Source organism: Puma concolor, chromosome C1, assembly GCF_028749965.1.
Source record: "Puma concolor isolate L17-30 chromosome C1, mPumCon1.1.hap2, whole genome shotgun sequence".
NCBI classification, from domain to species: Eukaryota; Metazoa; Chordata; class Mammalia; order Carnivora; family Felidae; genus Puma; species Puma concolor.
The window spans coordinates 160,321,812-160,349,233 of NC_141674.1; the positions used below are offsets into that span (position 1 = coordinate 160,321,812).

Consider the following 27,422-nt stretch of genomic DNA (forward strand, 5'->3'; position numbering starts at 1 on the left):
TTTTACATTCCCACGGGCAGTGCACAAAGGTTCCAGTTTCTCCATGTCTTTGCCAACACTTGTTATTTTCTGTTGTTATTGTTGTATTTATAATGATTATCCTAACAGTATAAAGTGATATATTGTTGTTGTTTTGATATGTGTTTCCCTGATTCTTAGTGATGTTGAGCATCTTTTTATATACCGGTTGGCTATTTTTATGTCATCTTTGGAGAAATGCCTATTTAAGTCCTTTGCCCATTTTAAAATCAGGTTATGTTATTTTAATTTTTGCTGTTGGGTTGTAGGAGTTCCTTATAGATCTTGGAAATTAGCCCCTTATAGATGGTTTGCAAATATCATCTCCCATTGCGTAGGTTGCCATTCCCTGTGTTGATTGTTTCCTTTCCTGTGCAGATGGGATCTCACTTGTCTGTTTTTGCTATTATTGCCTGTGCTTTTGATATCCTATCCAAGAAATCATTGCCAAGATCAATGTTATGAAACTTGGCCCCTATAATTTCTTCTAGGAGTTTTATAGTTTTAGGTTTTACATTAAGTCTTTAATCCAATAGGAATTGAATTTTGTGTAAGTTAGGGATCTAGTTTCATTCTTTTCCATGAGGATATTGAGTTTTCCAAACATAGTTTGTTGAAGAGACTGCTTTTTCCCCATTGTATAATCTTGATACCCATCTTAAAGGTCATTTAACCATATATGCATATGTTTATTTCTGGGCTCTCTGTTCTGTTCCATTGGTCTATATGTTTGTCTTTATGCTGCTACCATACTATTTTGATTACTGTAGCTTTATAAGATATATTGAAATCAGGAAGTGTGAAGCTTTCAGCTCTTCTCTTCCTTCTCAAGATTGTTGGGAGCTTTGGGTCCTTTGTGGTTCCAGATGAATTTTAAGATTGTTTTTTATATTTGTATTTTTAAAAAATCCATTAGGATTTTGATGGGGATTGCATTGAATCTATAGATCTCTTTTGGTAGCAATGGACATTTTAACAATATTAGGTCTTTTAATTCGTGAACATAGTAAAGAGTAGCAGAATATGCCACCCTAAAATATACCACATTGGCATAAAGATTATTTTGAGCTGAAAGCAATTGAGAAAAAGCAGATGTAAGAAAAGCTCTCTGCCCTCCCCCTATTTGCATAAGAGAAAATTTGTAGAAGTGTCCCCCCACCCCAACCCTTCTGTATCAGGAAGAACAAAAGTTACTCACCAGAGACAACTCTAGACCCTTATCAGCCCAGAGACAGCACCAGAGGAATCTATATAACAAAACTTCACTAACTAGCCCTTACGTTCCATTAACTTCTCCATATATTTACCCTTCCATAATTTACTGCCCCTAGAAACTCAAAGATTTTTTGTTGTTGTTGTTGTCTTGTCACTTACGTAGAAATTTCTTGTTCTTTTATTAAGATGCTATGTGACCCAATTCTAGCCACCCCTTGAGTTACTCATTACTGGGTACTCCTGTGTGTGTGTGTGTGTGATGCATACAGTAATAAACTTCTGTTTGTTTTTTCTCCTGTTAAACTGCCTTCTGTCAGTCAAATTTTCAGGGCCCCAGGAAATGAACCTAAGATGAGTAGAGGAGAAAGATTCTTTTCTTCCTCCAGAACAAGATGTCTTTCCATTTACTTGTGTGTCTTCTTTAATTTCTTTCAAAAATGTTTTGAGTTTTCAGCATATAAGTCTTTTGCCTCCTTGGTTAAGTTTATTTCTAGTATTTTATTCTTTTTGATGCTATTGTAAGTGGGATTGCTTTTTACTTTCCTTTTCAAATTTTGATTGTTAGTTCATAGAAATGCAACTGATTTTTCTAGGCTGATTTTACATCTTATAACTTTACTGAATTCATTTATTCTAACAGGTTTTTTGATGGGATCTTTAGGGTTTTCTATACATAAAATCATGCCACCAAAGAACAGAGATCACTTTACTTCTTTCTTTACAATTTGGATGTTTTTTATTTCTTCTTCTTGCCTAATTGCTTGAGCTAGGGCTGCTAGTTGGTGGTGAGAGTGAGCATCCTTGCCTTGTTCCTGATCTTAGAGGAAAAACTTTTAATCTTTCACTGTTGAGTATGTTAGCTGTGGGCTTTTCATTTATGTCCTCTTTATGTTGTGGTAATTTTTTTCTTTTCCTAGCTTATTGAGTGAGTTGGAGAGGTTTTTTTTTTGTTGTTGTTGTTGTTTGTTTATGAAACTAATATAAATTCAGTTTATATTATAAATTATAATTTATAAATTATTACAATTTGTTTATAATTTATGTCATTAAGGTTTCAAAATTCAAATTCTTCTAAATTGTTCATATTCAGAGAAGATCATTTGGAAAATTAATAAAAATACAAGGCCAAAAGGGAAAAATTACTCATAATACTATTCCTTAACTTTTCCTTCACTTTAACTTTTTTGTCTTTTTTGCCTAGGTAACTTGGCCCAGACAAGAGCCAGGATGACAGCAGCCTCAAGATCTTTGCCTCCTCATTTCAGTGCTGGAAGAGCCAAGGTGAGTAGCAGGTTTGTACCCAAAATAATGGGGACCATGGGGTGCTCCTGCCTTGGGGACAATCCTAGAATAGGCAACTTTAGTTTATCTGGCACACTGCTGGGGCAGTCTGGTCAAGAGATGGAAGGCCAGGAGATCAAGAATTAGGAAGTTTGAAACAATATCATGACATCCTTACAATCTTGTGTCAGGGAAGAAAACTTTTCCTCTACCCTTTTAACTTCAGTTCTTGGGGGACTATGAATTAAACTCAACCTGAAAGATTAACAGGGGAAAAAGCAGATTTTAATCATGCACATACAGGAGCTCACTCAAAAAAGTGACTCAAAGGGGTAGTTAGAATTTGAGACTTATATACCATCTTGATAGGGATTAAACAGGGGGAGAAGGGCACTTCTGGGAGAACAAATGACTTTTGAGAAAAGCAAATGGTCCCTTAGGAGAATAGATGGGACATACGATAGTTTTGCGAGTGTTTATTTAGGCAATTTCTTATCCCAGTGCTCATTTCTCCTCTCTGGTGATAGAAGTCAGTCTTCCATGGCAGGTTGTGAAACTGCCAGGGAGGAGCTTTATGACAGTTGGATTATTTTGAGAGGTCCTGTTTTTAGCCAGATGAGGGGAGTTCAGAATAAGCGTCTTCTTGCAATTGTTGATTCTCAAATGTCCTCAGTTCAAAATAATACCTATGCCACTAGGAGTATTCCGGACCCCTTCACGTGATTTCTCAGAAAGACCACTTAAAATACAGAATAGTGACACTTGGAAATAAAGTCTATCTAGAAAGAGATAAAGCCTTTTTCCTTGAGGCTATCACTAACCTACAAAGGAGGATAACTGGGACCAAATGGAGTCAGCAGGGAGGAAAGAAACCAAACCATTTTTTATTGCTCTGCTTTGCCCTCTGAAAAATGAGCAGTGTACTTGTCTGTGCAGAAGGGATGTTAGAAGGGTTAGTAAATATCCTTCTGTAAAATATTTTTAATTGTTCCATCCTGCCTACTAATGTTTAAGCAAGGATCTCAAGGATCGGATGGTTAATGTTCATTGTATATGCTAACTCCGAAAACCAATTATCTGAAAGGTGATAGAGTAATAAATAGATTACATCTCTGAGTTTTCATATATTTTTATTTACATTGAATATTAAATTATTTAATAAAGAATAATAAATTCAGCCACACATAATCCTGTTGAGTATTATCTCAGAATTGATAGACACATACGTATCTTTACTTCTTTTGAGAATGGCTTACCTACACATAATAGGGACCCAGATCATTTTTATTAGCAATAATTTTTATACCCATATTGCTATTATAACCCCATGTATTACTCTACTTTTCAGTCTTGTGAGTTTGTGGCAAGGTATTAGTACTATTTAACTTGGTTTATATGGAACCCTAGAAAAGATTCACTTAGGAGTGTCGGTGGTTCTAAGATATTAGAATCTCTTGATATTATTACATGTAAAATTTTGTAAGTACAGTTGATTCTTATTTTTTTAATGTTTCTTTTTTTTAATGTTTATTTATTCTTGAGAGAGAGAGAGAGAGAGAGAGTGCACACACGCATGAGTGGGGGAGGGCAGAGAGAGAGGGAGACACAGAATCCGAAGTAGGCTCCAGGCTCTGAACTGTCAGCACAGAGCCTGACGTGGGGCTCGAACACACAAATGGTGAGATCATGACCTGGGCTGAAGTCAGATGCTTAACTTACTGAGCCACCCAGGCACCCCAGTTGTTCCTTATTACTCATAAAAATTATGTTCTGTAAAGTTGCTGTGAGCACTGAATCAGCAAATACTGAGGCATTGCTCCTAGGGGAAATAACATGGTTAGGTTCCTGAAGCCTCTGGTCATAACATTGTTGTCAACCAATTAATACATAATCTTGTTTTATGTGTGTTTCTGTTTAAAGGCATGTTATTTAATATATATTCTTACAAATAATTACATACAGTATTTCTTTGTATAAAATCGTATTTTAATTACAGTATTTGTGTTATTGAACTCAAGGCCAGCGGCACTATAACTCATGCCTGAATGAAGTTTATCCAACACACATATGTTCTCTACGAGGTACTTAATAACCTTCTTGCATTTAGGAACACCAGATAGCACTCCAGCACTATGCTTGGGGGCTATTTGAAACAGTGTAGTCACTAGCCAAAAGTACAAAAATGCAAAACACATGGCACTTAAATAAACTTGGAAAAAGATGCTTGCTTATAGCATGAAAGCTAAAACAGGGAGGCAGAGTGTCACCTTGTTCAACCTGAGCTGGAAACATGTACATTAGGTGATCAAAGTTTTCACCACTCTGTATGTCTGTGGATGACTATGAAAGCATTGCAGGTACTTATTTGAGGGTTATAAACAAATTTTTAAAAGTAGGCACATACAGGGTCACCTGGGTGGCACAGTCATTTAAGTAGCCAACTCTTGATCTTGGCTCAGGTCATGATCTCACCGTTTGTGGGTTCAAGCCCCACATCGGGTTCTGTGCTGTTGGTGTGGGGCCTGCTTGGGATCCTCTGTCTCCTTCTCTCTGCCCCTGCACCACTTTTGCATGTTCTCTCACCCACTCACTCACTGTCAAAATAAATAAACATAAAAAACAAAACCTTAAAGAAAAAAGCACATATAGAATCCACAAATAATGAGGATCAACTGTATTTGCGTGGTTTTTTTGGCTCCCACCAGATTCTAAAAGGGATCATGGCACAAAAAGATTAAGACTCCTGTGTGATATTCTCTACCAGCCCATGTTTCCTTCCTTTCCTCAATTTGATTTTGTAGCTTTTGGGTTCTGCCAGGACCCCACTCCCCTGCCTTCCACACCCAGAATACCAGCACAGTGTTACCTCTCTCTCTCCGCTCTCTGATTTATCCAAGATAAAATAACAGAGGTGATCTAGGAGGCTGGCTCCAACACCATTCAGCGCCACCACATTAGGATGGTTTCAAAGCCAGTCTTGCTTTTCCGTTCAGGGCTGTGGAGGCTTTGAGAGGAGTGATGTCATTGGGCTTTCTTCCTTAAGGGGTAGACAGATCATTTGATAGCAGTAAAAATTCTTGACAAAAGATGTTGTCCAGAAGATGGATGTAAGTACTTCTAAGGTTTCAGGATGCAAATAATGGGCACTTACTAAGACTGAGAAAAAAAATCAGTTTTTCATTTATTGCTGAAATCTAGATAGTTTATGAGACTTTTTTGGAATCTATGTCTTTATCCTAGAGTAAATTTAGTTGACAGATGAGGCAAGTCTTTTTAATAAAATAATGCTTTCAGACCAATTTTATAAATTCTATCAAATCATATAGAAAGACAGTTTATAATGTTTTAGAGGTAAAGTTTTAGAATCAGACAGAACGGGGTTCGGATGTAGACATGGCCAATTACTAGCTGCAGGGACTCTGGAAGATTTTCCTAAGATCTCTGAGCCTTAACCTCCTCATATGTATAATAGGAATAATCATAGTACTAACCTCATAGGGTCATTCTGAGACTTCAGTGGCAATATAAGCAAAGTGGTTACTACTGTGGTTTTACATTGAAACAATAGATGTTTTATTACACATGTTTGGTAACTATCTAAAACTCCATATGTGGAGTCCATACATGTACTGAAACTTGCTCATTTCCTGTGGACTTGGAGTATTACAATTTATAAAGCTGACTCAGGACTACCTTGAACGCTAACCAGTACCTCTCACAAGGAATTGGGCAGGATATTTGTCATGTGGGCAGAAAGCAGGATTGCTCAGCTCCAGTTGACTTATAGTGTTGTATAAATTGGCATTGGAAGAGAAAGGATACTGGGTTAGACAGACAATGGTTTGGTCCAGAATATTGGTTCTACCGATCATTTTGAAAATTGGTTTCATTGGAAGTATTTTCTCTGCCAATAAGTAAAAAGATCTTGCTGTATTTTATGGGCGCTAGAACCTGTCATCTACCATTAAAGAAAACCCTGCATCTTTGACATTCATCACAAAACTAAAACTAAATCAGTAATGATAATCATGGTAATAATGGAAGGGAAACTTATGTCACTTCTTGTATGTGTGCAAGGCAGTAACTCTTACTAACCAATTTTACTAATAGGGAAAACAGAAGCTTTCAGAATGTAAATAACTAAGCCTAAGTGCACACAGATAGTAAGTGGAGGAGCTAGAATCTGAACCAGGTATGTCCAGTTCCAAAACTCTGTTCTCTATTAGCATATATCCTGTGGGTCTAGGAAAGCTCTTCTAGTGCCTTTTCCTCCTATCTAAGGTGAAAATTTATAAGATACTTTGGAGAAAACTGGTTCTTGTGAATTTCTCACCTTTGGGAAGAACTATTTGCTAGATGATATCCCTAATGAAATCTACTTTTCGAATTCTAAGAGATTTTTTTTAATTAAATGAGACTACTGTTAACTAAATTAGCTCAGGAAGACAAACTCTTAGGTCAGACAACAACCTTCACTTCTGTTTTGATTTTGAATGGGGGGGGGTAGTTCCTTGGGGTTCATGGTAGACCTGGTGCAGACAAGAGCTTTGCACCTAGTCTCCTAGTTTGAAGGACCAAGAGACTCAACTTCTGGTATGTCCCTTGTCCAAAATTCCCTCTTTTAGATCCACTCCATGTTCAGAAGAACCTTGTGACAATGAAAGAGATCCTTGACCAACACAAGACCTTTCCAGATTCTTAAATTAGAAAATACCTCAATGGCATGCTATTTATTCTTTAAACTATAGTGCTAAATGTGCAGGTGATAAACTGTGGACAGGCATTAGCACTTGCAGGCTGTATGTAATACCAAATAGGTTTTTACTTACTTCCCAAGAGTTACTGTGTATGTGAGTAGAAGGACAGAACTTAAGGTCATACTGGGTGGCTAGATAGGGGATCCCACCAGCTTTATAACTGTTGGAGTGCAAATCATTGCTTCATTCTGTATTTTTCTAGTTTACTGCAGAGGACAGGTACTAATCTTGAAAACAGTAGTTACTGTACCTTTTAAATTATGTCCCAGCAGAATGAATATCCATCAAGGGCTTTCTGATCACTAAACTGTTAAATCCTCAAATGCCAAGGCCCATTGTATATTCTGAGGGAAGGTAACAGGTAAATCCTACTAATAGAGAAATAGGGATGAGTTTTTAAGCTGCTCTTTGCCTGTGTCCTTGAGCCTGAAGGGCTGGCACTCACTGACTAGTTCGAATAAAAAGGGAAGGAAACGAAAGTGGAAAAGCAAGGTTCAAACTAATGTAGGGTTCCTCTGAATAAAAGGAAGTGGTGGAGAAATTCCCAGGTTTAGAGTATGTGTGTATACATGTGTATGAAGGTCAGGTTGGGGAGAAAGATAATAAGGAGAAAAAAAGCTCAAGAAAACTTAGAATTTACAATTTGATGAAAGGCAGACCCTGGCCAAGATCCTCTTTCCTTCAGTCCTGATTGGCTTGCCCTAAACCTCACCAGCTCTGAGCTCCATTCTCCAAATGGGGGTCTGATGGGGGAAGAGAACCTTCAGTGGGTCCTGGCAGATGCCCACAGAGAAAGTGCGGTATAGTCTCAGCAGGTGGGAGCAGGTGTGTTTGTGTTTGTTTTTCCTTTTTCTATATTAGAACAGCCTTCCTTCTCAACACTGTGCTTCCATTTCCTCCTTTCTCATTAAAAAAGTAAAAAAGTCAAACCTACAGGCTGTTGTACCATTGCTTCTTCAGCTGCATACAAATGAACTGATGGCCTTGGGAATGCCTTCAATATGCAGCCTAGAAAAAGGAAGCTGCCCTGCCCCCTGACATCACTTCATGCAGAGATCTCCCCATTTTCCTGCTCACTATTTAGGTTGCTTTTCTAGTCATTGAAAACTTAACTCCCCATTACTTCCCTTTCTTAAATAAACCTGTTTTCTTTATCTAAGCCAATTGAAGTGTTTCCTTCCATTTTGGACAGTCTCCTAAATACCCGTTGTGGTAGGCCTCATTTTTTGGCCCCATCCCCATGCCTTCGGCCCTTCTAGCGCCCACTTTTCACTTTTGTTGAACGAGGCCGCAGACATCCTCACCCCATGGGGAGGTGGCCGCCTGGACAGCAGTCCACCAAGCAGAACATACTTGCTGACAGCAGCATCTTCCAGTTCAGACATTCCTGCTTCATACCCTTGCCACCTGTTCAGAGCAGATGGGAGGCTGCCATGGCAGAGGCTGGTGCTCAAACGGCACCCGTGCACTCTGCAAACCAAATAGCTTTGTAAGTGTAGGAGCAGGGTTTTTATTGTTGAGGCATGGTAACAAAACATGGGCTGTCTCTTCCAATTGGTGTCATTCATAAATTCCTTCTAGTCAGCCTAGGTAGTTAGAATAGATGATTGGGAACAAGTGTATCCCAAGCTCCAGTCTGCAGGGTGGGAGGTGGGAGGGGTGGCAGAGGCAGGGTTTGATGGCAGGAAGGTGACTGGAGCTCATCGAATTCCCTGTGGTTCAAACCGGGCTTTGGGCCCATGTCTTTATAATCACCCAGCCTCATGGGTCATTGCCCAGTTTTCTCTTAAGGAATAGTTTGGTCTCGTGTGACATTATTGGAGAATTTAACAGGGGCGCGTTAGAACATCAAGAAATAAAGAAATAACGGTGAGTGGTGTTTATACTGAGACCGTATGATACTTTGCAGAGTGTGGTCCTTCCCAAGTGAGTAGAACAGTGCAAATTCTGTTTTTCTTTTAAATTTTTTTTTCAATGTTTTTATTTATTTATGGGACAGACAGAGACAGAGCATGAACGGGGGAGGGGCAGAGAGAGAGGGAGACACAGAATCGGAAACAGGCTCCAGGCTCCGAGCCATCAGCCCAGAGCCCGACGCGGGGCTCGAACTCCCGGACCGCGAGATCGTGACCTGGCTGAAGTCGGACGCTTAACCGACTGCGCCACCCAGGCGCCCCTGTTTTTCTTTTATAAGTCTTAACTCTTCTCCCCATAGTATGCACTGTTGGGTTCTACACTTCAAGGTCCCTCAGGTATTTAACCAAAAAACCTTTTACATTTTGGAAAATCTGGAAAATGTCTATATCCTCAAACCACTTCCCTCTGCCTCTGCTCCAGGTGGACACTCTGGAGGTGATACGGCATCCAGAAGAAACCACCAACATGAAGAGGCAGACCATGGCTTCTTATTTCCGGGTATGGAGTCTTTTTGGGCTCTGCTCTGCCTATTTCCAGAAAGGACTTACCAACCCTTCCCATAAAAGGCCCAGATATTATAGGATCATTGAAATAAGAGCAAAGCATAAGAGTCAGTTAAGAAAGGTGGGAGTGTGAGGAGAGAAAAATGTAGTGGGGAGCCTACCTCCAAGTATAAGGTTCTCTGATTCCAGAAAGATCAGATGAAATCCCACGTGTCTACCGGCGGGGGGCAGCACTCTTTGTCCCTAGCACATAACCCTGTCCATTGAATGTATTTATTCTGTTGGCATTTGAGCTGTTTCTTGGCCTTAAAGTTACTGGAACTGGCCACTTTCCCAGCATATTTACTGAAAAATAAAGTAGTTAATAATATTACAGAAGGTGGCTTATTAAGTTCAGATCCTGAGGGAATCTGTCTTAGTTTTGACTTTATTTTCCTAGATCGAATTGATCCATTGCAAAGCCCAATTATTTCCCATCTCTGCTGCCCCAATTCTTGATATTTCATTTAGTAAAATGACTCCTTTGAGTAAAAATGTTGTGCCTAGAAGGGCTCTATTAAATGCACATTATGTAGGTAAGATAAGATGCAGAACTTTGTACCAATTTGCACGTATTTGTTTATCTTCAAATTATAAAGCACTGGGGTTAGAAGCCCCTTAGAGATCATGTACCACCACTTTGTAAGTGTAAGCTTTGTGGTAGAGATGTGACGAGTAATTCCAAAGATGGAATTACTGGTCTCAGGTTGTAAGGTGGGGTAGCAATAGGAAGGGGATCCCCAGGGATGAGAAGTCAAGTGGTCATGAGCTGGAGTTGCCAAGGCAGGCTGAAGGATGGGACCTTGGAGCCAGTACCATGGATGGAAAGCTGCATGGAAAGCTAGTAAGTTTAAGAAGGATCCAGAGCCAAGAAGTCTGACCTAGCCAGTTGTACTTCAGAAGTAGACTAAAATTGGGCTCAGAGACCTTTGAGTCCAGCAGTCCATCCATGCAGCAGTTTCTGCTACAGCTTCTCTAGCAGGTAGACATTCAGCTCCTGCCTCATCACTCTCATGGTTGGACATTTCTAACTGCCACCTATTTCTTATCTTGAGACCTATCCTGATCCTGTCTCCTTTGGTGGCTGTATCCTCCTAGTGTCTTGGGTGTATGTGTGTGTGTGTGTGTGTGTGTGTGTGTGTGTGTGTGTGTGTGTGTGTATCATGGGTTTTGAAGGCTCTGAACAACCCTGTGAAATCATCAAGATCTTAGAGTACCTGTCTTAAGAAAAGCCACCTCTGTCTTACGGGTTTTCAGAAATATACCCATGACAACCAGTTTGGTGTCCTCAAAATACTGGGCCTCAAATGTTAATTTTGAGAAACAGAATACTTTGGCAAGTAGGTAACACCATTGTGGATCAGTAGGAGGTGTGATTATGGAATAATGGGACTGATCTCCTGTGTAGCCTGTAATTGCCCCTGAAGGTATATCCAAAAGAGAAGCTCCAAAAGTAGATGCCCCTGAGGATTAGCTGAGGCCATCCCCACACAAGCAGTGCTTGGCTTTTCCATGTGCCCCCTTTCTGTGAGAGCCCCCTGCCAGCCACTCGATGTGTATTAGTTGAGCTTCAAAATAATCTCCTTTTCTCCAGTTTTCTTTGCCCTCCTTCTCTCATTTTCTTGTCTTTCTTCTGCTTCATTACCAGTGGTATCAGTAGGATTTGCTTAGACTTTCTGGTGGTTCTTAGGTTGAAGCAACTGACCCCTTTCCTAAAAGCTAGACATTTTAAATTACAGGTACAGTTTGGGGAGCATTGCCTTGGAATACCAAAGACTCTCGTTCTGGTGATGGAGTTAGAATAGCCCAAGCATGATTTTAGCTATGTCTCTGCCACATAGGGATATTGCTTGCACTAGGTGATGTTTAAAGAATGCTTTTGAGTCCACAGACAGCTAGAAGTACTCATCAGAACCTATATTATCACCCCCTATTGCTGGTGTCTTTTTCGGCCTCAAAAAGGTGTGTGAGTTGTTTGCAAGCCCATAAACGGCTCTAGAGGCCCCTGGTAGGCCTACGTTGTAATTATCCTTTATGTTTGTGGTAACCTTATTTCATGTGTATTTTTTCCCCTGGTAGTATTCTCTGATGGATCTGCTCTCTAAAATGGTGGTCGGACAGCCCCACTTTGTGCGCTGCATTAAACCCAATGATGACCGAGAGGCCCTGAAGTTCTCCCGAGAGAGTGTGCTGGCCCAGCTCCGCTCCACAGGGATCCTGGAGACAGTCAGCATCCGCAGGCAGGGGTATTCCCACCGCATCCTCTTTGAAGAGTTTGTGAAAAGGTCAGGCCAGCATCTCGGGATATACATTATGTTAAACATGGCTGTGCTGTGGCTATCCTTGTCCCCTGGGATTGCTGCTTCTGCCTGTTTGCCTACTAACATATAATTGGCTAGTTACCAGCTGCCATTTACTTGTTTAACTGTTGCATTTTTATTGTGCTTCAACTGAATTGCAGTGGTCTGGAGGACAGAGTAAGCACCCTCTGATCACTTAAAAAAAATTAAAATGTCCATAGATATTTGTATGTTACATATATCCTTAGATTTTAAAACCTCCAGATACTGAATTGGTAGGATACAAGTATTCCTCCACAAGTGGGTCAAGATCCTAGTAGATGTGAATACACCCAGGCACCCAATCCTCTCGCATGCTAAAACAATGGCCTCATATAATAGGATAACTAACATTTACATAGCACTTAGAATGTCCTAGATATATAATCTCATTTGTTCCGTAGAACAACCCTGTAAGCTATGCTGTTATTATTCCCATATTATGGATGAGGAAATTGAGGCACAGAAATGTAAGTGACTTTCCCAAGGTCCCATGAGTAAATAGAACAGAAATCTGTAGAACAGAAATTTGAACCCATGCAGTCTTTAGCGTCCACACGTTTAAACTCCTCAGTCCACTGGATTCAGGCAGTGTGTATTGAAATAAATTGCTTCGGAGCTTTTTAGACCCAGAAATTGACTTTACTTAGGAGTGAAAAACCTCTTCTTTTCTTTTTTTAATGCTTATTTATTTTTGAGAGAGAGAGAGCGCGCGCGTGCGCGCGCACACACACACACACACACACACACACACACGCACACACAGGAGCCTGCGCAAGTGAGTGTGGGGGAGGGGCAGAGACAGAGGGAGGCACAGAATCTGAAACAGGCTCCAGGCACCAAGCTGTCAGAAGCTAACGTGGGGCTCGAACCCATGAGCAGTGAGATCATGACCTGAGCTGAAGTCAGACGCTTAACTGACTGAGCCTCCCAAGGTGCCCCAAACCTCTTCTTTTCTATACAACGGCCATGGGGATGCATTGTGTTTTATGGGATTATGGGTAGAATTTTTACAAAACTTTCTGTGAGGAAATAGAGGGCAACAATAACAAAAAGCCACCTGTGAGGTGCACTGCTAGCTGAGGACACCCAGAGAGGAAAGTTAAAACCCATTATAAAATCTGCACCCCGTCAGTCATCTGTAGTTTCTTTTTTCCTCCTTTCTGAAACTTATGCCAAAGGTCATTTTTCCAACTTTTTCTCTGGGAAGAATGGATCCTAATATGGTATCTTGCTTCTTTGAGTCTTCCAAATGCCACTGCATTTCATGGAGAAGAAAAGGCAAAAAAATTCCTTGCAATGAGAGGTTTTAAATTAAAAATAATGAAATGGTTTTTTAAAAAGAAGTGTCTTTGAACTTTTTCCTCTTAAATTTGGAGGTGGAACAAGAAAAAAAAAAGACTATTTTAGCACATGAATGTGACTAGTCAAGTATTTTTAGCCACTAACTGTGGAATACATAAAAATATTTAAGAAAACAGGTCAAATGCTAAACAGATTGGCACTTCTTTGTTCGTAATCAGAAAGCCATTAGGCAAGTATGAACAAGAATTTCAAAATGTCAGTAAATCTGAGGGTATCAAAGATTTCTGAGCCAGCAAGTTAATTGGTATTTTGATCCTTTTGAGCAATTTAACAACAAAATGGGTGAGTTAGCAGTTTCTTCCTTGATGTTATTCAACAAATAGGTGCGCCTCTCATCTTCCTGCTCAGGAGTGCTGTTTTGTAAACTCTTAGCAGGAAATGCAGACAAAACAATCAAAGGCAGGGAACAGAGTCATTCAAGGTATATCGGGTGGAGATAAATAAAAGATAAAGACTTGTTTAATGTTACTCTTTACCGTTTTGTATTTTCTGGCATTTGGGACTGAATCTTGAAAGACTGTGTTTGGGGGATTATGTTGTCGGGTTCCAGAATGGGGAAAGACTTCCCCAAGTCACCCAAATCTGCCACTTGGCCAAACCTAAAATACTTCCTCACCCCATCATCCTTTTCTGGCAAAACTTGCAAGTGTCCTTCCTATTTTCCATTCATGGAGCCTTGGAGGAGAGAGGTCGTTCTAAACACCTTCTCATCAGTGGGGCCAGGTGGGTTGGAAGTATTTATTCTAGGATAGGTATGAGAGAAGTCACCTGGCAATGCTGGGCAGGTAGCTGAAGCCTTTTGAAGTCATACTATTGAGGGCCAGCACGGTAATGACTGTGAATGTTCATTGGCTTCATGGTCATTGGTCCCTGAAGCATGGTCCAGGAGAAAGTGTCTACTGGGGCAAACGTATAGGACAGCATGTGTTGGGATGTGTTCTGGCAAATGTCTGTAAGATAGGACTGCACATTCAATTCAAAGTCTCATCATTCATTTATTAAACTATTGCAACAAATAGTGCAATTTAGTAATGAGATCAGAGTTCTAATCTACTTGTGAATATAGTATTTGGCAAGTCACTTGACATTTCTGTAAAAGATATTTCCTTGTCTGCGTGAGAAGGCAGGAATACATAGAACCCACATCCTGAAGATTTTGAGAGATTGCATGCAGATTCCTTGGCTTTACTTGGCCTCTGAGTCTTCCAGAAATGCCTGCTTCCCACATTCAGGCTTACAGGAGGTGTTATGGAACCAGACTGGATCACTGGCGGAAAAACCAAGTGGCACTCGGAGATCTTGGTGGATCGGAGTTTTATTTTACACTGGCGGGCTCAGAGGAGATCCTTCTCCAGAGATCTGAGCCCTGAATGCAAGTGGGAGGGGTAGTTTATAACATCATCTTGCGCATTCATGGTGGTTTTTGCGTGTGCAGCAAACAGAGCAGGAAGAACCCGGAAGAGGAGTCTCTAACTAGAGTTTATGTTAGTCCCATCAGCCATCTTATGGTGCACAACTTTCCTTATTTTCCCAACAGAGGGAGAACTGTATGTCCCAGGACTCAATTCATAATAGTTGTTAAATCAACGTCTGTTAAGCAGAATGACATTTACTCCCCTGACTCAGGACATCGCAGTTTTACACCCCATGATACAGGGAATTTCCACCTAAGAAAGATTACTTATCTTTCATGTGGAATTTTGTATGTTGCAATCCTAGGACTATTTGAGATCTCCCTAATGTACATAACACCTTCAATTTTCTTTAAGATCTTTCCTGTCAGTAGTTTACTATTTCTCATTATTCTCTTCCTATGTTTTCCCTTTGTAATTAATATGAGGTCAATGAAGTATTGTAAACTTGTAGAATTTCCTGGCAGTGACAGAAAGAATATACAGTTACACAGAAGAATTTGAGTCTAAATGTATGGCTTAATGCAACTGATACTAGTTTTTCATAATCGTTGAGAGTGGGGGTGATCCTCTCAGCAGCTGCAGAAACACACATATATTATTTCCAACAAACTATGCTGTTATTGAAAGTATTTTTTATTTGGAACTTCCTTCAGAACTAAGCACACAATTATTTTATTTGACTTCTGGGAACACCCAGTTTGACCACCTTTTCTATTAGACTTGGCCCTGAATTAATCTTAGCTATTTCTGAAAATTAACACATGTACATGACAAAAATTTACCAACTTTGAGGCCAGTTTTTAAGTGGAAGTTCAGATTTAGGTTCTAAAAATGAGTCCTTGAAATGTTTGTGACAAAAGAGCATTCTTAGGGATGTAACATCCCAAGGAGTTGGGTAATGAGTGATCTTTAAAAGGAACCACATTTATTAGGACCTTTATATTGGTTCTGATGTGACTTGTTTGTAAATGAGTTACCTGATTTTATAATTACTTTCCAAGTAGTAGCAGAATCACTAGCAGCTACCGAGAAGCCTTCTGAATGCCAAGGATTATGGACACAGTTGTCACTCCTGAACATTTATGAAGAATCAAGGATGCCCTCATGAAAAAATGTCTCCTAAAAGGTCATTTATGCACCTCCGCCTTTATGTATATATCCACATCTCTAATAGAATGCCTGGCACAGAGTAGGTACTCAAAAAATGTGGAACAAATTATTCTAAACCTCCATCCCCTCAGCGAAGGTGCTTTATTGTTACCACTATTATTTACATATACTCGAAAGGAAATGACATACAAAACTCCTCACTGAAGGCATCTCCAGAGTTGGCAAATTGACTTTTTTTGGATTCTAGATCTGGATCCTTTGAGATCCAGATATTTTTGTCAGTAGAGGGTCCGGAGTGACTCTAGACATCCAGACGCTTTTAAATTTGACCTTGATTTTCAAGTCTTTCATATTTGGACTTCAGCCTTTGACTTTGTACTCCTTTTGGCTCTTTCCCGAGTAGTTCCTGGATGAATCCAAGTGGTGGATATACAAATCCCATTAGCCACTCACCTACAGGGCTTCTTAGATCCTGGCCATGAACATATCCTCCCTGTTATCAAGAGAAGATGTACAATGAGGACCTACCTATATGGCAAGTTCTGTACAAGGTGCTGAGAACACAGAGAAGGCGCATTCTTGTCTTTAGCATCATTGGGTTAATAGAAAACATGTACTGGATGGATTACAAAAGAACATGTGACACAGGACATCCTAAATATATATTTTCTCCTTTTGACTACTTCCTGCCATACTTTTCAGAATGCGAATGGTAGTCTCTCAGCTGAATTTTTGCCTAGCCTCCAAATGTGTCTTCCCAACCCCAGCCTGTTTATTGGACATAATTCCTTACACTGCCACTAGTTATGTTGCTAAAAATATAAAGATAATCATGTCATTCTTGTGAATAAAACTGGTCTGCTCCTCGTTGCCTGCAGAATAGAACCCAAAGCCTTCAGCTCAGCAGGCAAGGCTTCTTATAATACACCAACCAACTATTCTCATTTTTTCCCCCACCATTCTCTCTTACACACCCTAGACTACCATCAGTCTAACCTTGGACCCTCCAGGCCCATACATAATGCTGGCCTTTACACCTCCTATTTTCTCTGGTGGAAAGTCTTTACCTGGTCACCTCCTCCCCACCTTTTAATCTCTAGCCCAGTCACCTTCCCTCTGAAGCTTCCTTGTATTAAGATGCCAATAACCTCCTCAGTACTGCCAAATCACAACAATAAAAAAAAATATCTCCAGATATTGCCACATCTGCCCTGGGAGCAAAACTGCCCAAATTGAAAACTACTGACAAAAATTTGTTTGTTTCTCGCAAAAAGAGATTAAGATGTAAGCTATTTTTAATCTTAGCTTACGTGTTCAGTGATGTCACCAGGGTCCTGAACGCCTTCTGACCTCCTTTCATTCCTTTTTACCATCTTTACTGTGTGGGTTGGCATATAGTTTCATGGGGCTGCTGTCTCTCTAGACATCATGTCTTCATTCAGAGGAAGAAAGGGACAAGATGAATGACTAAGCCAGCCACATTTGCCCGACTTTTATTAGGAAAGAAAACGTTTTCCCAGGAGCCATTTCACAAACTTCTCATTAGCCTGAACAGACTTGTGTGATCATTCTTCACAACAGAGAGAGGCTTAGAAAGTAGGGAACAGGACTGGGGCTAGGAAGATTGTAACCCAAAGGAAAACTAGTGTTCTTTCAGCCAGGAAGAAGTGGGAATGGAATGAGAGAGACATTAATTATGCTTGTCACAGAAAAGAAATCTAATGTTTACTAATTGAAGGAGGGAGTGACTGAATGACTAAGGGGCTGAGTTGAATTTGGATACTTTTAGTTCCCCACAACCCACCCATTCCTCATTTGCTACCCAGCTTCTTCCTCAAGATTGTAGTTTAAGGATTAGCAAGTACAGAAGTACCTGATTAGAAACAGGCAAGACACGGAGAACCTTTTAATTCCATTGCCATGGAAAGGTGTGTTTGCAGTTTTAAGCCTGCAACAAATGTTAGCTCTTGCAAAATGAACTGAGTATCATCATTTATCACATGAGCTAATTCAGTTTCAGGAAACAACCCATGAGGACATAGAATCCCAGTGGGCAATGGCCATGCTGTGGGAACAGTGCAGGAAGAAATGGCAAAGGAAAATAACAAGAAAGATGTTTGAAGGGAGACAGTGTCGATGCAGTTGAGAAGGGCTGCCGCTCTGGACCTTTGGATTGGCTGCCCAGCCTACTCAATGAAAATCAGTGGCTGAATTAAAACTGTGTCCCTGCTGGGAGGTTCCTTAAAACAAATTTAGTGGGACTATGTTATGTTAATGATAATGATGAAGCAGAAAAAACAAATAAGAATGTAGAAAATAATGAATGAGGAGAGAAAGTGGAAGAGGAGAGGAGAATGTGAGGAGATGGGGCACGGAGATGGGATGTCCAGCCCCAGCTGCGCCCCTGGCTCCTCAGCCCAGGCACATTGCCTTCACAGCTTTGGCATCCCCCTAACATGGTGCCCTAGGACACCTCTGCCCAGTCCATCAGCCGACCCACAGTTGAACTCTTACCCATCCCTGTTCTAACGTGCTCTGTTTGATTCATAGTAAATATCTGTCCACCCCTGAGCACCATGGTTTAGGGGTGACTCGGAGGAAAGATTGCTAGCTGTTTTTTCATATACGTTTGGGTCAGGGAAGAGAAAACTATATTTTTGTCAAAGAAAAGGAAGGAGGACAGGAGAGAGAGGTATTTATTGACCACCTGCTGATGATAGGCTTCGTGCTAGTGCTTTACAAACATCATCTCACTTAACACTGGTAATAGCCCCCCAAATACATGAAATTATTTGTTTTACAAATGAGGAAATTGGCTCAAAATCACACAGGTAGTGTGTTGTAAAGTCAGGCTATGAAAAAAGAGTCTACCTGATTCCAAAGTCTATCTTCAAAATATGTAAATGAGACAGTTGAACACCACCCAAGTAATCACTATGAAATCAGTCTGTAGAATTCAAAAAAAAAAATTAATAATTTTACCAGTTGTAAAATAGAATAATCAGTTTAGACTTTAACTTTCTGGGGCACTCAGTTAAGCACCTGACTCTTGGTTTGGGCTCAGGGTCATGATCTCACAGTTTGTGAGTCCAAGCCCCACATCAGGCTCTGCACTGACAGTGCGGATCCCGCTTGGGATTCTCTCTCCCTCTCTTTATGGCCCTCTCATGCTCTCTCTCTCTCTCAAAAATAAATAAACTTTCATAAATAAAAAGGGTAAATTTTTAAAAAATAAAGTTTAACTTTCTGTTACAAATTAATTTGTGAATAAACTCAGCCTTAATCTTCAATTCCCAGTGTCTTTTTTTTTTTTTTTCTTTAGGAGGCCTCCTATTTAAAGCTTATGAGGAGGCAGCAACAGCATCAGCAACATTTATCAAGCACCTATTTTTTAAATATATATTTATTTTGAGAGAGAGCATGTGCACGAATGTGGGAGGGGCAAAGAGAGAGGGGGAGAGATAATCCTAAGCAGGCTTCGCACTCAATGCAGAGCCTGATGTGGGGCTCAATCCCACAGCGGTGAGATCATGACATGAGCTGAAATCAAGAGTCAGTTGACTGACTGAGCTACCCAGGCACCCTGTTAAGCACCTATTGTGTGTGCTGAGTGCTATAGTAATACTGAATTAGAAGGAATTTACAATCTCAGGACTTCCACAATCTAATAGCACAGATCAACATGACTTGTCATCCCACAGCCCAAATTTAGGAGTCTTCCTAAGGATGTAATGGATATAATGGCTTTTTTTTTTTTTTTTTTTTTTTTTTTTTGTAGCAGATGGTGGCCAGCTGTTCTGTCTTTACTGAAGGCCATACATGAAGGAAAAAAATTAAAATAAAGGAACTTATGGTAAATATAAGAAAGAACTTAAAAAACTAAATCTGGATTTTCATACACACTAAAGGGAAATGGGCAATTGGGGGTAATTATCAAATTATCCAAGCCAGAATAGCTCAGTTCCCTCCATTATCAACCTAAGAGAAAATTATTTATATGGGTTGAATTGTTCAGATAATTGTCCTGTATTTTGGATATCTGAGTAGACAGTCTGGGTGGTCACTGATGTTGATTGAGGATCCCTCAAGGAATATTTTTAAATAGGAAAAGGGTTGATACTTTTTGCTGTCTGATTGGGAACGAATCTACTTAGATGGAAGTGATAGTAGTCAAATTTGTAGATACAGAATTCTTTGACGAGGATATACGTACATTGTAATTAAACCATAATAATTTTTACTTATGTTTGAAATTAACTTTTAATTGCAAAAATAATGTGTGAATAACTTTTCCTCTTAAATTTTTAAAAGTTACATATGAGACTAAAGTCTTTCTCTCTGCATCTTGAATTTTCAGTATCTTGCATGCACCATGGCCCCTCTCTAGGGAGTTACCGTCATTCTTTTGGTAGTGTTATCCTTTCAGAATACATACATACATGCATATACAACACAGAGGGGGAAGAAAGAGAGATCAAGAAAGGGGCAAAAAACCCCACGTTTTTAGCTTAACTTGAATCACTTATTTCATACTATTTGGCACCTTCCTTTTCTGTTTAACAATATGTATTAGAGATAAGTCTATGTTGTTTCATAGCTCCAGTGCATTCCTTTTTAATTCCATCATTAAAATTGGTAATATTCATTTAGCCATTCTTCTACTGGTGGATATTGACATTGTGTCCAATTGCTTGCCAGCAGTGCTCAAACAATCCTATATATTTAACCTGTAGGAGAATTTCTTTAGGGTAGATTTTGAGCAATTAATTGACCTTTCCAAGGGATAGTGATGTGCTCCACAAAGCCATTTCGTCCTAACGAAGAGAAAAGATGAGAAGAAACATGAGAGCCAGTTTCTTTCCTCAGATAGATTGTGTCGCTGGAGGCAAGTCACTTCACTTCCCTGGGATTCTGTTTCTCTAACAAGTCAGTGGTTCTTCAACTTTGCCATGCATGAGAATCTCCTGAGGCCTTGTTAAAACACAGCTTGCTAAGTTTTTGATTAGTAGGGGGCTGTGTGTGCAAGTTTCCAGGTGATGCTGATACTCCTGGTCAGGAGACGACTCTGAGAGCCAGTCACTGTTCAGGTATGTTGAGGAGAACATCCTGTGAAAGAGATGGTAGTGGAAATTCCAAGAGCCCCAAACAGACTACCTAGAGAAATTTAATTGTTCCAGTTTGTCCACATATGATGATAACCCATGGTTCGCCACAGTAATAGTATTGTACTGATGCTACACATCAGTTTTTAAATCACAGAGTCAATTCTTTAGGCCAAGAGACAAGTCACCATTGCATCTTTGCTGTGGGCCTTCCAGTTCAAGTACATAGCTAAAACTAGAATTTCTTTGGCAATATTCTTGACCTTGTCAATCCACTTCCCATTGAACAGTTCCGGGGTCTAGGAATTAACTCTTTGACTCCTGAGGTAACGTATTTTGTGTTTTTAGATGTCTGATCACAACCTTGTCCTTACTAACCTTGACCAAATACATCTTTCAGAAGCTTCTATGCATCCGTCCCAGTTCTACACTCTGGGCTTTAAAAAACAAATCAGCTCCTTTTCTAATTGATAACAGTGTTCCCCCGAGTCAGCAGTTCTCAAATCCTACAGTGCATCAAAATAGCCACAGGACCTTATTAAAATTTAGATTCCTGAGCCCCAGCTGTAGAGATTCTGATTCTGTGTCCAGAGTATGGCCTGGGAATAAACATCTTTTATGAAATCTCCAAGTAGATCTGCTGCCCGTAGTCTGACATTGTTTAAGAGACTAACGGGGTTCAGGACATGCTACCACAAAATCTGACGTCTTGGCATATTAATATTACAAGCTGAAGGAACTTGAGAAATGGCATGAGCAGGAAGGATTTTTTGCCCTTTCTCTGAAGCAGGTCATATAACTGTCATGTGAGAGGTGCCTTCCCTTTACCAAGAGGAAACAAGCATCCTTATCTCTGAAAACAGAGGACACAGAGAGGGATCTCTATGACCCCAGTTTCCCACACTTTGCTCATACTCTTTGTCTTACCTCTTTCCATGACTCTTCAAGCTTCATCAAATCTAGCATAAAAACACTCATATTTGATTTCTTTAGGTCTTCTTTCCTTATGAAGACTCCTGTGTCATGTAAACCTTCTATTAAATAAATGTGTGTGCTTTTTCTTGCTAATGTGCATTTCGTCTAATTTTTAGATCTAGCCAGACTCAAGTTTCTAGGAAAACTTTTTTCCTTTCTTATAAGACCGAGTTAAGTCTTTTTGTCTAAGCTCAATGCTTCAACAGTTCCTCATATGACATGGCTTGAATTCCCTCACTATCCTGCTTACTAAGGGCTATCTGCCAAAATACACTACAAAATATACCCATTAACACCCACCCCCATCCTGACTTACTATAGCACTCATCCCTACCCAAACTGATGTTCTTTATATACTTGTTTAGTATTTGCCTCCCCAACTAGAATATAAGCTTCATGAGGGCAGGGAAATTGTCTATCTTGCTCACTCATAATATTCCAGCACTTCTATCAGTACCTGGCAATCAGTTGATCCTAAATAAAGTTTTATTTAATGAACAAATGAGTAGAATGGGAAAGAAAAGCCATTTCAATTCAGAAAGTGAAACTATAGAGAATGAATGACCCATCCCAAGGGAAAGTATTTTTTAAGGTTTTTAGAAAAAAGGAGAATAAAAATGTTTGTATAATTAACCTTTTTAAAAAAAAAATCTCATTATGGACTTAAAGCCCTGGAAAATATTCTTTTAGTAGTACAGATGTTTTGCATGCCTTTGGGTACATAACTCAAACCGGAAGGATGAGTCAAAGCAGGCAGGGCTCATTATGGTTTGGGATTTCAAAAGCATCTTTAAAAGAAGCAGATCCTTTCCAAACATGTAAAAATGCAGAAGCAGAATGACCAAGATGAGAAGTGCAAATTTTAAATGTCAGGTGTAACAAAAAATGTAAGCAATCTCCAATGCTTATATTATTTTTATCTAACATGGATAACTCTTGGCTGGCTTGTTCGTGCTCTCCCCTCCCCTTCCAGGAGCATAGGTAATCATTAGAAAACAGAGAAATATGATTCATTGCATATACTGTTCATTGTCAGAGGACTTAAGTGAAAACAAAAGGGAAAGTTAAGCATCATTAATAATTAAGGAAATGCACATTAAAGCCACAATTAAATATCACTTGATACCTAGTTTGGCAATAATCAGTAAATCTGATAATTCCTTGGATTGACATGGTTAAAGAGTAGCAAGATTCTTAGGCTCTACTGGTAAGGTAATATATGTGTGATCACTTTGGAAACAGTTTGACATTTTTAGTAAACTCCAACATGAACATATTACACTAACCAATGGTTATACTCCTAGAGTTATTAAGTAGAAAAGTGACAGTATTTCAGAGCCCACTAGACCTTTTAGGATTGCTGAGAAGCACTGAGTCTACCTAAGTGTGGTGACTTCCTGCCTCAACCTGCCCACGTGTTCTCCTTTGGGTCAAATGTCTACAGCCCAGAGTTTTGTACTTCTTTCTTCCTCTTATTAAAAGATAATTTTCAGAAGAAGGTAACATCATGACTCACATACAGATATAAAGATAAATGTGTTTAAAGAATTTATTCATATGATATGAGGGAATCAGGCAGATATGATCATCAGTTCAAAGGAAAAGTAAAAACAGTGCAGGCTTATATGAAGTAAAAGAATGTTGAGGTGAATTGCAAATGGAGGCAAAACTGGATTTTCCACAGTGGCAAGTCAATTGAAATCATCAGCAGACTGGACAGAATTTATGTATCTATCAATTACCTATAATTTAGACAGAGTTGCAAACTGCCTCAAAGAGGATGAACAGGGCTAGAATCCAGTAACCCAGAAGGGTATGCTAAGGATGGTGTGCATAGTTTCCCGCTGATATATCAATGCCTTACTGATACACTAGTCCAAATAGAATATTGTTTGGATCCCTCACACTTGTGTCAAGGAGCACCTGACAGCTGGTGTTCAGATGTAGGAAATCAACACTTCTCCGGGGTCAAAAGCCCAGTATTCCAGATTGCTGCAGACACAAGTTCCAATGAGCTGCAAAGTTCTGGAGTATCAAAGGTCCCTCCCTGTTACAGAGTCAAAGATACTACCACTGTATACAGTAAGAGCTAAGAGTAGATGTGGGTTAGAGGAATGTGAAGGAGCCTGTATTTGGAGTTAGAAGACATGGGTAAGCCTCAGGCCTCCACTTACTAATCTGTGACCTCGAGCCAATTCCTCCTATCTGGATTTCTCTTTCAAACAGGAATTTTTAAAACAGTTTAACAATTAAATTAAAATTAAAATTAAATTAAATTTAAATTTAAATTTAAAACAATTTAAACAATTTAAAAACAAGAATTTTTATTTATGACTTTAAGTTCCCTTCAGGATCTAAATGTTTATTCAAGTAGCAAGCCAGGCCCTTCCACAGATGGCCCTGTGGGAATGCCCACTCATGGAGGGTTTTGACGGAGGGCTGGGCAGATCTGTTTGTGAACATGAGGAAGAATAGCTGGATTGGGGTGTCCTAGGTCCCTAGTGTGCAGTACAGAAGCCTCAGCATCTGTCGGAAACTTGGAACGTTCAGCAATGAAAGGAGAAGAAATGATAGGAAAGGAAGTTACTAAAAAACAACCTGCAACAATTTAGGAAATGTATCACCAAGGTTGGCTCTGACTCTACTCAGTGTGCCTAACCACAGCAAAGGGGAACTGGAACTGTATTAGTCGGGGTTCTCCATAGAAACAGAATCAATAAGAGTGTGTGTGTGAGTGTGTGTGTACTGAGAGAGATTGGTTTTAAGGAATTGGCTCATGTAATTGTGGGGGCTGGCAAGTCAGAAATCCGCAGGGCAGGCTAGCAGTCTAGAAATTCCAGTGGGAACTGATGTTGTGGTCTTGTGCCCAAAGGCAGTCTGGAGATGGTATTTCTTCCACCCCAGGGAGCATAGTCTTTCCTTGTAAGGCTTTTAATTGATTAGATGAGGTACAACCACATTATGGAGGATGGTCTGCTTTACTCAAATATTAACAATATTAATTTTTCTGACTTACGAACATAGCATCTTTCTCCATTTATTTAGGTTGTCTTTAATTTTTCTTAGCCAATATTTTGTAGTTTTCAGTGTACAGGTCTTGTACATTTATTCTTAGGTTTATCCCTATTATTTCACATTTTTAATGCTATTGTAAATGATATTTTTAAAATTTCAATTTCTTTTTTTTTTTTAAATTTTTTTTTTCAACTTTTATTTATTTTTGGGACAGAGAGAGACAGAGCATGAACGGGGGAGGGGCAGAGAGAGAGGGAGACACGGAATCGGAAACAGGCTCCAGGCTCTGAGCCATCAGCCCAGAGCCCGACGCGGGGCTCGAATTCACGGACCGCGAGATCGCAACCTGGCTGAAGTCGGACGCTTAACCGACTGCGCCACCCAGGCGCCCCAAATTTCAATTTCTAATTGTATATAGAAATACAATAATTTTTGTATATTGATTTTTATCTTGCAAGTCTGCTAAACTCGCTTATTAGTTCTTATGATAAGGCTTTTTTGTAGATACCATTGGATTTTCTACATAGACAATTATGTCATCTTCAAATTAAAACAGTTCTATTCATTTTTAAAATCTTTTTAAATGTTTATTCTAGAGAGAGACAGAGCGTGAGTGGGGGAGGGGCAGAGAGAGAGAGGGAGACCCAGAATCTGAAGCAGCCTCCAGGCTCTGAGCTGTCAGCACAGAGCCTGAAGCAGGGCTCGAACCCATGAACTGAGAGATCATTACCTGAGCTGAAGTAAGATGCTCAACCAGCTGAGCCACCTAGGCGCCCCCGTTCTATTAGTTTTAAATACAGATTCCTTTTCTTTTTTTGTCTGGTCCTATTGCAATGGCTGGAATCTCTGGTACAATGTGGAATGGAAGTTGTGAGAGTGAACATCTTGCCTTTTTTCCTAATCTTTGGGGAATAAGTGTTCAGCCAGTCTCTGTTAAATATGTTAGGTTTAACTTGATGAGTGAGCTTGAGGAAGTTCTCTTGTTGCATGAGTCTATTGAAACGGGTTTTGTTCTGTTTTGTTTTTTTTGTTTTTTTTGTTTTTTATTTTTTTTTTAAATTTTTTTTTTTCAACGTTTATTTATTTTTGGGACAGAGAGAGACAGAGCATGAACGGGGGAGGGGCAGAGAGAGGGAGACACAGAATCGGAAACAGGCTCCAGGCTCTGAGCCATCAGCCCAGAGCCTGACGCGGGGCTCGAACTCCCGGACCGCGAGATCGCGACCTGGCTGAAGTCGGACGCCCAACCGACTGCGCCACCCAGGCACCCCTGTTTTGTTTTTTTAAGTGTTATTTTAAGAGAGAGGGGAGGGACAGAGAGAGAGAGAGGGAGAGAGAGTCCCAAGCAGCGCCATAGGGCATGAACCCACCAACCATGAGATCATGACGTACACCGAAATCAAGAGTTGGATGTTGAACCAACTGAGGTACCAGGCACCCCTGTGGGTTTTTTAAAATAGGATTAGATGTTTGATTTTGTCAAATGCTTTTCCTCATTTATTAAGAGCGTGTCTTTTTTTCTTTTAGCTTATTAATATGTGTAAAGTTTTTCATTATTGTCCTTTTAATATTTATAAAATCTGTAGAATTTCATAAATTATGTGATATTATATAATTTATATCTTCTTTGTTTTCTCTCCCCCCTCCCCGATCTGTATAGCTAGAGGTTTACCAATTTTATTAACCTTCTCCAAGAACTGCTTTTAGTTTAATTCATTGTCTATTTTCTGTTTCATTGATTCTTTCACTTTGATATTTATTGTGTCTTTTCTTCTGCTTACTTTGGGCTTAATTTGCTCTTTGTCTAATTTATGGTGGAGGCTAAGGTCATGCATTTGAGAGAATGTTCTTTTTTTCCATTACAGGTGTTTGATGATATAATTTTTCAAGTACTACTTTAGCAGTTTCCCATAAGTTTTGAGAGATTGTTTTCATTTTCATTTGATGAAGAACACTTTTTAATTTCTCTTTTGATTTCTTCTTTGACCTATGGACTATTAAAAAGTCTGTTTGTAAGTATTTGGGGATTTTCCAGATATCTTCCTGTTGTTGATATTTAATTTAATTCTACTGTGATCAGAGAGCATGTTTTGTGTGACTTGAGCACTTCATTTATTAAGTCATGTTTTATGGCCCAGATTTGTCCTATTGTGGTAAATGTTTCTACATGCAGTTGAAAAGAATATATATTCTGTTGTTGTTTGGCTGGAATGTTCTAGACATTTCCAGTAGGCCAAGTTGGTTGTTCACTCTTTCTGATTCCTTGATGTTGGGTTTTTTTGTTTTGTTTTGTTTTGTTTTGTTTTGTTTTGTTTTTTGCCTACTTGTTCTAACAATTATTGGGGAGGGTATTGAACTCCCCAAGGATAAT

The 27,422-nt window shown here is 39.6% G+C and overlaps 1 protein-coding gene across 6 annotated transcripts in view; it reads left to right on the forward strand.

Moving 5' to 3' along the window:
- Positions 1 to 27,422, forward strand: part of MYO3B (myosin IIIB) — a 482,588-nt gene that overhangs the window by 309,183 nt on the left and 145,983 nt on the right. For all 6 annotated transcript variants that reach the window (XR_015255300.1, XM_086718868.1, XM_086718870.1 and 3 more), the window contains 3 exons: positions 2,435 to 2,514; positions 9,609 to 9,686; positions 11,810 to 12,015. Coding sequence is in view for 5 of the 6 variants with exons in the window: in XM_086718868.1 (XP_086574994.1) it covers positions 2,435 to 2,514; positions 9,609 to 9,686; positions 11,810 to 12,015 (364 nt within the window). In the remaining variant the exon portion in view is untranslated. The remainder of the gene's footprint in view (positions 1 to 2,434; positions 2,515 to 9,608; positions 9,687 to 11,809; positions 12,016 to 27,422) is intronic.